Source organism: Suncus etruscus, chromosome 10, assembly GCF_024139225.1.
Source record: "Suncus etruscus isolate mSunEtr1 chromosome 10, mSunEtr1.pri.cur, whole genome shotgun sequence".
NCBI classification, from domain to species: domain Eukaryota; kingdom Metazoa; phylum Chordata; class Mammalia; order Eulipotyphla; family Soricidae; genus Suncus; species Suncus etruscus.
In genome coordinates this window covers 92,679,677-92,692,966 of record NC_064857.1, presented here as the reverse complement: position 1 = coordinate 92,692,966, position 13,290 = coordinate 92,679,677, and the positions used below count along the sequence as shown (strand labels likewise).

Here is a 13,290-nt window from a genome sequence, read left to right as displayed (position 1 = left end):
CCCAGAGCTTACACCTGAATCTGCACTCAGGGATCACGCCTCAAAGTACTCAGAGGACCATATGTGGTTCTGGGATTTAAACCTGGGTCAACATTGCATGCACTGTATTTACACTCTACTAACTATAATATTGCTCTTGTCACAAGACAAACATCTTAATTCCTATTCTATCTCTTTGGCACAAGGAAAGGAAGTTTAGAACAGGGCTCAATAGTTTGTGCCTTGTAGGACCAAGGCCAAGAGTTTGTTCCCTGGCACTGCTCCAAATGGTGATTTATGATCTAAGGCAATGCCACCAATGTCACTCCTGGCACAACAAAGTGTGACTATTACTGCAACCAAGTGTGTAACCACAACACAACAGTGACAACAGTAGCAATGATAAGAAGAAAAGAGAAAGGATGGAGGTTGGCAGGAAATTTAAACATAAGAAATTACAGCAAAAACTGGAAGAAAAAATGATTAGAAAGGCAGATAATATTACAATGCAAAACAAACAGAAATACCTTTATAAAAATAAAGTATCAAGGTGAAAAAGTTGATATAAAAAGAAAATAAGGGCCAAAGCTATATAGCACAGTGAGTAGGGCATTTTCCTTGCATGTGGCCAACCTGGCATCCTATTTGGTCCCCAGAGCCTGTCATGACTGATTTCTGATGCAGAACCAGGAGTAACCCCCAAGTGCTGCTGCGTATGGCCTCCAAAACAGAAAACAAACAAATAAAGGAAATAAAATACTAGCAACTGAGGAAATATGAAGAAAATGTAAAAGTAAACAAAAATACAAACCGAAGTTGTGTGCTTGTGAATAAGCCAAGATAGTCTACTGGGAAAGAATGGAAGAATGGATTAGTGCAGCAAACTAGTGGAAAGAAGATGGACTTCATGTCCAGTCCTATAATTATAGAATAACGTCTGTAGTCTGATATTTGAAAACCTGAAAGTGATTAAAAATCTTTAAAAATTAAAATTTAATCAATTAACTAAATTAATTTAAATTAAAATTTAATTAAATTGATTAAAACGTTTAGTTACCTAGTTAGAGCTAACTAGCTAATGAAAGAGAAAAGCATGTGCAAAAGTCTAGGATTTTAAAGTCTTCTCTTTTAACATTTTTGTTTTGGGGCCACACCTGGGGGCACTTAGGGGTTACCACTGGCTCTGAACTCAGAAATTAACCCTGGCAGCTCAGGGGACCATATGGGATGCCAGAAATCAAACCCAGGTCATCCACATGCAAGGCAAGTGACCTACCTGCTGTACCATAGCTCTGGCCCTTTACTTGAATAAATTATTTCAACTGTGTTTTGTTTCCCTTTGTGAGCACTCTACTTCTTTTTTAAATTATTTGGTGAGCATACAAAGTGATGGTTAGGGTTTACTCCTGGTTCTATATCAGAAATTACTACTGACAGAGTTTGGTGTATCATATGAGATGCCAGGGATCAAACCTGAGCTGAGTAAGTGCATGACAAGTAAGTTCCTTACCTGCTTGCTTTACTATCATGCTAGCCCTGAGCACTCTATTTCTAATCTTTGGTAGTAAGAATAATTTGTCCAGCACAATTAAGTTTTTAAATAACTTTTATAATCACTAACTTATTTAATTCTCAAAATTTCCTCAGAAAGTTATTACAATCACCCACACCATTGTAGGAAACTGTGGTTCGAGTGTGTTAGGTGGTTTATCTGGCTGGAGAGCGGTAGGGTTAAGACTCACTCTGGTAAGCTGGAGAGATAGTACAACAGGTAAGATGCTTGCCTTCTAAGAGGCCAATTTGGGTTTGAAAGGTCAGCATCCCATATAGTCCCCAGACCACTTCCATGAGTGATTCCTGGGGACAAAATCAGGAGTAACCCCTGAGCATCATCAGTATGGCCTCAAAACCAAACCAAACCAACAAACGAAAAAAACACCTCAACAGTGGCCTTCTTGATTCCAACTCTAGGTTGTTCCCCTAGTCTCATTATAATTCCAGTAGCTAGGGTGGGAGTAACTGAGATGATACTGAGATGTTAGTGAGATAATTGGGAACAAGTCTAAGAACCTTTTATTTTCAGGTAACCCACATATACCTTGGTAATTAAAGAAACCTCTGGACATCTTCTCGTTGTTGGATGGAATGACAGTTCCAATGAAGAAGTTTGCAATGGCAATGAGAAGAATGATCAAAAGAATAACTTGAGCCTGGAATGGCACAGGAAAAGGAGATCACATTAGATTCATTGAATAAAATTGTACATAGTTATAAATTCCAAGAATATGCTGAAAAATTCTGCTCTATTATTATTATTATAAGAGCATACCACTAGGACTGAAGATTATTGGAAAACAGGTAAGATGTAGCCAATCCAATAACTGGCACCATAAGTCCTCCAAGGAATTTTGACTATGTATTTAGAGCTCCCAGCACACCATTAAGGTAGCCTGGAAATTCCTGACTCTCCACCACATCCTTAGGGAAATGGCATTTAACTGCCAGCCTGGTTGAACAAGAATTTCCAGGAGTGGTCCTGAGACTCTAGTGGCCCCTGAACACACTGAAGAGCTTCTTTCTGCTCAAACTTATACATTTATTTTTATTTTTGGGTTATAACACAGCTAATCATTATTTCTTGTAGATATAGTTCCAACACCACACACATCATCAGTATGCCTGTCTGCCTTCCCTAAAGGCTTTAACTGCCTCCCTCTCCCCTGTACTCCAATTCAGTTGTGTATGTGCATTCCCCATTTAGGTTGTCTTTGGATCTTTGTTGCTACCTTGTCCTGGATATGTCATTGTCAGAGCTGCTATAGAAAAAACTCTTTATTGACATTAATTGAGGAGACGAGTGTGAACAGATCAATAGAGAGAATTCCCATGGCAACTCACTCAATAGATAGTGTATGATCCCCATATACAGTCTGGAAGGTTGGACAGGCCAAGCAAACTTTCTTTAGTTCTCCAATTCAAGTTATCTATCAATCTATTTATGTGATGATTATAATCATGGAAACTATATTCATTGATATTGAGGGCCATCAGGACCACCTCTGGCCTTTTTACATATAATACATATATCCAGGGTTTTGTACATACAAGATACATGTTCATCCCTCCAAGTAATTTACTGACTTGGCAGATGCAAATTTGGTTTCCTCTGCTAAGAACACCATTGCTCCTATCTAACAAACCATTTTCTTTTCATCCTTTAAAGCTTAGTTCCTCAGAGAAATCTTTTGTGTCCTCTGAATCTAAATAACACTTAAAGTTTATCTATCTGACAATATAACAGGTACCTGATTCTTTAGATAAATAATGCTCCCAACAACCATATGAAATAGACAATGCAGTTATCATTTTAAAGAAAAATAAACAATCATTAGAGGTTTATATACCAGTGATATAAATCCATTTCAAATCCAGGATAGTTAACTACAGAGTTGAAGATTTAAGCACTATCCTCTACTGCCAGGAAACCTCCCTTAGGAATAAGTTCCTGGGGTGTAGGTTCCCCTTTGTTATACTCTATTTTAGTGTTAGTTAATTTTTTTCAAAGCATGTTGTAATTTCCATTTTCTTTTTTGTTTGTTTTTTGGGGGCCATTTCCATCTGTGCTTGCTCAGTACTTTTTCTTTGCTCTGCACTCAGGGATCATTCCTAGAGGTATTCAGGGGCCTTTTGGGGTGCCAGAAATAAATCTCAGAGTGACCATATGCAAGTCAATTGCCCTCCCAAGCTGTATTATCTTTCCAGATCCTATATTTTCTAATTTATTTACTAGCTTATTAATTGTTCTCTCACAAATCATATGTTCATCCAAGACAGAGATTGTGCTTATTCTGGTCATAACTAATTATCCAGAGCCTAGCACAATGTCCAGCACACAATTGGAATTTAGTCAATGTTTGTTGAATGTAATTATTTGTAATCCACAATGAATGCCACGTAGAAATATTTTCTATTACCTCACATAAATAACTACTCTGGCAGTCATTTCCAGTTTAGTACCTGCATCTCTAGACACACAGGAAAGTTTTAACCACAATAATCATGGCAGAAATTTATGGGGCCGGAGCGGTGGTGCAGTAGCAGGGCATTTGCCTTGCATATGGCTGACCTAGGACTGACCGCGGTTTAATCCCCCAGCATCCCATATGGCCCCTCAAACCAGAAGCGATTTCTGAGTGCATAGCCAGGAGTAATCTCTGAGCATCACCAGATGCGGTCTAATGAAGACAGATACTTTCTAGTGCAGGGTCTGTCATACCCTGAAATTAGTGCTGAGTAATTTGTCTTCAGAGAATGATAGATTTTTGTCTATTCCCTTCTCCCAACATATTTGTTATCCTTTTAGGTTTCAATACCTACAGCCAACATGGAAGGGGATACAAGAAATATGATTTAAAAAATGAAGTATCTAGCATGCACTATTTTTGGGACCACAAAGGACAGTTCCTGGAGATAGCAGCAAATCTGTTGGCTGTGTAACTGTCATGACAGTCGAAGGAAAAACAAACACAGATCCAGTTTCATGAACTATGAATTAAAACTGCCCAGAAGGATCTTATGTTCTGAGACTTTGTTTTGCCATGTGGTGCTAATCCACAACTTAGAACATAGCAGGTAATAACTTTTTTTTCATTTTGGGTCACAATCAGGGGTTATTTTAGCAACGACCAGGGGTTTACTCTTGGCTCTATCTCAGAAATCGCTCCTGGCAGGCTTGGGGGACCATATGGGATGCTGGGATTCGAACTACCGTCCTTCTGCATGTAAGGCAAATGCCCTACCTCCATGCTATCTCTCCGACCCCATAACAACTTTTTTTGAATGTAACATTCTTTCTAGTTCAATAATACTTTTGGGATTATCTTGAGAAATTTACCTTTGCTTCCCATTCCATTCCAGCTACTGAAATTCCCAAAAGAATCACCACTGTGATAGAACCTATGATCCGGATATCATTGGTTGGATCCACCATCATTGAATCACTCTCCTGTAATAAAAATAAAATCATAGAAATTATTAGAGATGGCATATTTTTCTCCCTTTCTTTCTTATGATAGCAACAAACAATAAGGATATATATACTATGTATTAACCTCTGTCACACTGTAGGATAAGAAAATAATGAAGTGTTTGTACATGTGAGAAGAGAAAGAATCTAATCTTTTTGATGATAATAGGCCTTTGATGCCCAAGATAGGTGATGAAAAATTTAGAAATTTATTCTAGTCAAAGATTTGGAACTTTTTTATTTTCTTCCCCCTTCATCTATGAGGCAAAACATAAGATGATTCAAGCCTTGTGGTTCTGTTGGGAAAGAAAAGGATGCTGGGAGGGGTCTGTCTATCACTTTGTATGTTAAACTGTGAAAGACTTGTAATTCACAGTAAATAAAAAAAGATTTGGAAACTATTGCAATGCTAAATATATATATATATATATAACATGCCTATATATGTATATATGTATGTTTCAGAATAATGAGAGTATTTTTGCGGAAAGGCAAATCCTAGATGATTAAAGCAGAGTGGTTTTCTATGTAAATAATGGTAAGTAAGTGCTATTTAATTAAGTAAGTGCTATTTAATTAATAATTAATTAATATATAATATACATATATATGTATATATATAGTTTGGTAAATACTATAATATAAAGTGCGGCATACTAAAAGTTAGATTGTATACCAACTAATTAGCATGTTCACATATATAACATTCAGGTAATAATATACTAGATATCTATATACATATATAGGTAAACAGATCCTGCTAGTTTTCTTTATAATGAGTTATTCTGATGTTTGAACTCTTTTCCTTTGGAAATTTACAATCATGTTAGAAATATTACTACTGAAAATTATATTCATTATTGTCATTTTTTTTTTTTTGGTTTTTGGGCCACACCCAGCGGTGCTCAGGGGTTACTCCTGGCTGTCTGCTCAGAAATAGCTCCTGGCAGGCACGGGGGACCATATGGGATGCTGGGATTCGAACCAGCCACCTTGGGTCCTGGATTGGCTGCTTGCAAGGCAAACACCGCTGTGCTATTTCTTCGGGCCTCATCTCATATATACTATTTCATCTTACTTGTATACATTTCTATTAAACATATAACATAGTATGTTCTTTCGAACAATTCTATTTTTATTTTATTGTAGTTTAGTTTAGTTTTTGGGCAACACCTGGTGATGCTCAGGGGTTACTCCTGGTTATATGCTCAGAAATTGCTCCTGGCTTGGGGGACCATATGGAACCCCAGGGGATCGAACTAGGTCAGTGCACACAAGGCAAAAGCCCTACCGATTGCGCCACTGCTCCAGCCCCATTTCAAAAAATTCTATATTAAACTTACAAGATAGTTATTAGCTCATGTTAGACATTTGGAATACACGATTCAAATAAATAAATGGAATGAGTCACAATCTCTCATTTGTGAGAGCCAGAACTCTGCTCCAGATCTGATAGTAAATTGAAGTCTTGTTCAACAGCACCTAACTTCCATATCCATAAAAAAAAAATATATATATATATACATATATATATCCATTTGTTTTACTATAACAAGATCGCCAAGAATCCTAAAAGAGCCAACTGAATCGGACATCTTGCTTGACAGAAGAAAACAAGCTTTTCATTACCTTCAGAAGATCTACCACAGTCTCAGCAAATCCGACCACATACATAGCAACAGCCACTGCATTGGCAAAAGCAAAGATCAAACCTATAGAGCCACCAAACTCGGGCCCTAAGCTTCTGGAAATAAGGTAGTAGGCCCCACCTGAAACAAAAAATAAACAGACTTTACATAGAGAACACGTGATGACAAACTATTTCGATAAAATGATGGCAACTTTCTTTGAAAGTTAGGACTCACAGTAGCACTTTCAATAACCTAGTCTTTCTCTATATTTGGTATATAATCCACAAAAGAACTATCTTGAGTTAGTAAAATAGAAGTTATTGAAACCTAATTGACATAAATGCTACAAATAAAAAGGCATAAAACTTAATTGAAAAATAGGCTTTGTCTAAAAATATTCAGGGTAAAGTTTGAAATAATAATACAAAAGAAAATTTACAATTAAAATGTTCAGGGACAAGGAAAGATAGGCAGAAAGTGAAGTGTTATCATTGTTATGTCTTTTCTGGTATGGCATACTAATATGCTTCATAGAAAAGATTTTAGCATATTGCTAAATGTGCTATGCATTTATGATATATATTGCTATGCATTTACCACTTTATAATTCATATATGGTGGCCATTTTTTAAATATCAAGAAGACAAGATTATTTCTAAATAAAAAACTCTATTAGTAAAGGATGGCAAATGAAAAGAAAAACTTGGAACATTTCCTTCACCTTAGAGTTTGAAAGATTTGGCCATATGCTTTTGTCTACACAAATTACTAAATTGGACTAAAAAACAACTAGTAAGTATTGAGAACATATTATTGAAAGTAATAAAGATATTTATTGAGATACCTAGATAAATAGATATCTATATTAAATTATAGCATAGCATTGCATAGTCTGTGTTTCATTTATGACTACCTATAGCAAATTATCTCTGAGGTGAACAGAATTGACAGGGAAATAATACAGAAGAAGCATATCCTAAGTCTTAACAAAATTTTATTTATAGAAAATTTAGGGGCTATAGTAACTGCTTTGAGTTAAGGAGTCAAACTCTAAAAAATGTATTATCATATGGGGCCGGAGAGATAGCATGGAGGTAAGGCATTTCCCTTGCATGCAGAAGGATGGTGTTTGAATCCCGGCATCCCATATGGTCCCCTGAGCCTGCCAGGAGTGATTACTGAGCATAGAGCCAGGAGTAACCCCGAGCACTGCCGGGTGTGACCCAAAAACAAACAAACAAAAAAGTATTATCATATATTAGCACAGTGGGGTATTTTATTTATACAAATATTTTATTTGTTCAGATGGCATTTAATATATGAGCTAGCCAAATACCTAGGTTTGGTCAAAATGAAAATGTGGGGCCGGAGAGATAGCATGGAGGTAAGGCGTTTGCCTTTCATGCAGAAGGACGGTGGTTCAAATCCCGGCATCCCATATGGTCCCCCAAGCCTGCCAGGATTGATGTCTTAGCGTAGAGCCAGGAGTAATCCCTGAGCACTGCCGGGTGTGACCCAAAAACCACACACACACACAAAAAAGAAAATGTGCCAGACAAATATTATAGGAAGTAAGATACTTGGTTTGTATGTGTTATGTGCATGTTTTCAAACCCTAGCACCAAATATGGTCCACTAAGCACTTGCTGAACACAGAGTCAGCAAGAGCCCCTGAGTAGTTCTGGGTACCCCCCCCTCAAAAGAAAGAAAAGAAAAGAAAAGAAAGACAAACAAAAGCTGTGTTGTGTATACATCGAAGGAAAACCAGGAACAGCTATCCACCCATATGTGATCCAAAGAGGCCACTTAGAAGGGGAAGGGTAAGAAAGGAAAATAGAACAACAACAATTGCCAACTGCTTCATTTTCTGCATAGACTTCTTTTTCTGGGATGATTGGAAAGTAATTTTTTTTCCACTTCTTTAAAAGCTCTGATCTTCTTGATTGGCCATGTGAAACAGATTGTTGGGGTAACGGTGAAGCCATCCTGGATGGGTAGTTGAAGTGAAAAAAATGTGCGTGCTCTGAAAAGATCCGTGTTAGTAGAACTGGGAAAGTCTCAAGGCTATCTAAGGTGCAAAGCTTAAACTATTCTTTCTCCCTCATTACCTGATCACTCTTTCCTTTACAAGCATATTTTATCACTGGAAACAGACCAGGGCATATTTACTGGATAGCCTGTTTTAGCAGAGAAGAATTTTACGTGGATGTTTAAAATTAAAAGTGTTTATTATTTGGGGACTAATTAGCCAATTATAAATTCTTTTTTTTTTTACCCAAATCAAACCAATTGGACACATTTTAAGTAACCAGGGCTTGTATTCATAAGCAATTAATCGACTCACCTCCTCTTACTACTCCATTTGTGCAAATAGCAGACATAGAAATACCTGTTAGCGTCGTTACTACCACACTCAGACCAATGATGATGACTCCAAGACCTGAAAAATTACCCAAGAAAGGTATTTGGCTCCAGTACTGAGATTACGTTACCAGTATTTCAGGCAGCAGCATTTGGAATCTTGGGATAGGAGGCTCCGTCTTGCCATTAAAAAAAGCTGAAATGTTCTAAAGATCTCATTCAGGAAGGTCAAGGAAGCACCTGAAATGTACTAAACTGAAACACAGAAGCAACATACAGGGGTTATTGTCCAAAATGCACCAGCCTGTGCAGACAAGCCTGAAAAGAAAACATTCTCTGGAGGCATTTCAGTATCTGGAATCCGCAGTCTGTATGGTGCCAATAAGAGCCATGAGGAAAGAGACGGCAGCTGACAGAAATAGGTCTGGACTATACACTATACACACAATACCTTAGGTTTTCTTCTGAATCCAGCTCATCCAACAGGCTTCAGGGACATTGGTCGACCTCCTTGCTCCCATCACCAAGAAGTACATAAAAAGATTTTGCCTACCCATTGGAAGTGATGATAGCGTTAGATATTTTAGAAATTTTACCTCCACGAACAAACCCGTTAGTTGCTATTGCAGATGTTGACAACCCAGTGATAGAAGTTACCATGGTGGAAAGAAGAATTATGAGAACTCCAAGACCTGTTAGCAATGAAAGATAGAAGAGATTATATTTTATTTGTCTTCCTTTGGTTCCTAATGGCTGCAAACCAGACTGTCTTTTATCTAAGTTTTCATAGTCAAACCTTGTCCCCATCGAAATTCCTTAGTGCTAAGGAGAAACTGGTGCCTGGGATAATGATCAAATCAGAGCACTGCTCAATAGGATGAAGGATGGCTTCTAGGAGTAAACACAATTTAAAATGCAGCCTGGAGAGGAAAGTTGACTTATGATGGTGTCCTGGGAGAGAAACTACCCTGCTGCGAAAAGAAAGTAATGTGACATTTAACCTTCTTGCTTGCTTGCGAGCAACCTGAATGAGAAAACTGGGATGCAACAAAGGTTAAATTCGGCTCCATTTTACGTCACATCTATGGATGGTGCTATTGAGAGCAGAGAGGAAAAAAGAATCCAACTTCGATTACCTTCGAAAACACTCCAGAAAGGTCAGTGTGAACTATTTGGAGCCTGTGTTGCTTTTACCTTACAAAGGTTCCTGCAAACACATTTCATTACCTCCTCTAACATATCCATTTGTGGCAATAGCAGAGGTGGATAAACCAGTGATACCAGTCACTGTCACGGCTAAGCCGATGATAATCACACCAAGACCTCAGTTGAGAGAGGAAAAATAAAGGGAAAAAATTAAACAGTGGAAAATTCCATTGGATCATTTACACTTAATCACTAAAGTACAGCAGCTTAATCACTAAAGTACCATATTGGAATTTAACAAGTTGGTCTGACCACAGTGATGCTCAGCTATGACTTTTCAGCTTCAATAGCACAGATCCAAGAAACTCAAGAGTTTCATATGTGTATGGCTAACACATATGACTGGCTAAAATTTAAATGTGAATCCATTTTTAAGGAAGTTTCAGGCACCTATAAACATAATTATTAATCTATACAATTCTCAGCCATTAATATAACAAGACTCAATGTTACCCCTTCTGAGTAACTATTTTATTATGTCTTTGATTGTTTAGGAATAGGAAAATTACATGCATGAGAGTGCATGAGGAAGAATGTATGTGGTAGATGAGTAGAATAGAGAAAATAAAGTTGAACTATATTCATATATTGACTATCTAATTTAGGGTGACTATTTACCTTTTGAGTCAAAAATGGCCATGAAATCAGAAAGGATGCTGCATAAATAACATTGAGCTTAGAACACAGAATGTGATCAATGGCATTTTGTTTTTATATCTACAGCAGCCACTGTAATTACTCTATACAAAAAGATAGCTAGTATATATTATCTTGCTACAGGCAGAAATAGAAAAGGTTTGAATTTAGAGGAAGCAAAAATTGCTTTTAATTATAGAATATAAGTAAGATGACAAAGAGCATGAGCACTTTACTGAAATAGAATGTTGTTTTGTTTTGTTTTGTTTTGTTTTTGATTTTGTTTTGGCTACACCAGGTGGCACTCAGTGGTTACTTCTGACTCTGCTCAGAAATTGCTCCTGGTAGGCCAGGGGACACCAGGGATTAAACCCATCTGTCCTGGATCAGCCATTGCAAAGCAAAATGTCCTACCCGCAGTACTATTGCTCTGGCCCCTTGAAATAGGATGTTTTTGCATAAAAATTACTTTTATTCTTTTGATACTTCAGAATGAGGATGATTTTGAAGGCAATTGATAAAAGTGGATATTTCTCCCTATTTTTTCAAAAGCACGGGATAAATCTGTGAAGTTGTCTCTCCTTCCCTCTATACAAGGAAGGCCATAGTCAAACATGTACAGAAAACTCTACACTTCATACGGGCACTAGAGGAGCACTTATTAAAAACTTAACCAACTAACACTTAACTTCCATTTTCTGCTTTCCAAATTTTCTTTCCTATAATTTGTTGTCTTATAATTTGTCATTCTTGGGACTGGAGAAAAAAAACAACAGTCTTTCTCTCTGTCTTATCTATAAAAATGTATTATTAAAAAACCCTATTAAAGTTCTAGTTATATCTTTAAACTAATCATCACTGAGTACTGATGCAATTACTAATGAATTTCTGGTTGCTTTTTTTTTTTGTTAATATTTCTTTTGTCAGTCTTATTTCCAGGGCCTTAGTCAATGAACCCCATATCTAGATAATATCTGTACCTCATAGAATAACCTTTCTTTAATGAAGGCCAACTCAGAATTCAGGGAAAGAATGTAGGCTCTAAGCACAATTCTCTTTACAATCCCCTGCACCTATTTCATAGACTCCCCTACAAAAAAAAGAGACTAAAATTGTTGCAGGCTTTCGTATTCTACGGATGATAAAAGGGTAATTGGTCAAGACAGACAGTGATATAACTGGCCATGTCCAGAGAGGAGATATAGAGAGGGGAGTTATAGATAGATATAGAATCAGATATTGAAGGATGGCTTTATTTATGTTCTCAGCTATACTCTGGCTCTGTCAGAAGTCTAGTTTATTTTACAGATTAAAGTACAACAGGAAGAGGCTTGAGATTCATACTTGGACTTCTATATCACTACATTTCTTTTAGACCTCTAAAAAGATTAAGGCTGTAGTTAGGTTTATTCCAGAAATTCAACATTGCAATTCAACATTGCATATTGATCAATGCAATATATTCCATCAATATAAAGAAAAAATCTTATGATCATTTTAACAGATTCAAAGAAATCAATGGACAAGATGTAATGTGCATTTGTAAAAAATATAGTAAATTAGGCATTATCTCGACATAGTTGCCACATAATATATACCCCCTAACTAATATCATATTTAAAAACAAAAAATTAAAAGTTTTTTTTTTATTTTAGGAGGGTATGTAAGTATAGGTCAGAAACAAAGCAAACAAACAAACGAAAAAAGCCTACCAAATTAAAAAATAAAGGACATTTTGAATAAGGATATACAAATGGCCAATAGGCATATTAAGAGATGCTTATCAGGGCTGGAGAGATAGCAAGAGTGGTAAGGCATTTGCCTTGCATGAAGAAGGATGGTGGTTCAAATCCTGGCATCCCATATGGTCCCCCGAGCCTTCCGGGTGCGATTTCTGAGAGTAGAGCCAGGAGTAGCCCCTGAGCGCTGCCAGGTGTGACCCAAAAACAAAACAAACAAACAAAAAAGAGATGCTTATCATCTGATTGTTAGAAAAATATGAATTAAAACTATAGTGAAAACCACTTCATACCTGTGATAATAGTTTAGATAATTAAAAAAAATAATTCATCTTGGAGAGAGTATAAAGAAAAATAAACTTTCTTGCATTGTTCCTAGAAATATAAATTGTTTTAACTATTTTCTAAAATGTTATGGTGCTTTCTTACAAAACTTGAGAGAACTATTTAATATATAATCCATTAATTCTACTTCTGGGTATCAAAATAAAAGGGAAAACTAATGCAAAAGATATGTCCATTCCAATGGCATTACCTTGTTATTGGCACTAGTCAAAATATGTAAGCAACCGAAGTTGCCGTCTATAGATGATGGATAAAGATGTGTTTATTGTAAGTGTAATACTATTCACTATAAAAAGGTAATATTTTTCTCGTTATAAAATGGAAAGTGCTCAAGGGAATTATGCAAACAAAATAATTCCAAAAAAAG

At 36.6% G+C, this 13,290-nt stretch overlaps 1 protein-coding gene across 3 annotated transcripts in view; it reads right to left on the bottom strand.

Annotated features, from left to right (window-relative positions):
- SLC12A1 (solute carrier family 12 member 1) overlaps positions 1–13,290 on the bottom strand; it is a 112,284-nt gene that overhangs the window by 83,221 nt on the left and 15,773 nt on the right. Inside the window, exons 4-7 of one of the 3 annotated variants that reach the window (XM_049782473.1) lie at positions 10,225–10,320; positions 6,635–6,774; positions 4,874–4,984; positions 2,078–2,189 (exon numbers count right to left, since the gene is read on the bottom strand). In XM_049782473.1, the coding sequence (XP_049638430.1) occupies positions 2,078–2,189; positions 4,874–4,984; positions 6,635–6,774; positions 10,225–10,320 (459 nt within the window). Of the gene's footprint in view, positions 1–2,077; positions 2,190–4,873; positions 4,985–6,634; positions 6,775–8,980; positions 9,077–9,593; positions 9,690–10,224; positions 10,321–13,290 lie in introns of all 3 variants that reach the window. The other 2 variants (XM_049782471.1, XM_049782472.1) reach the window with 2 other exon arrangements.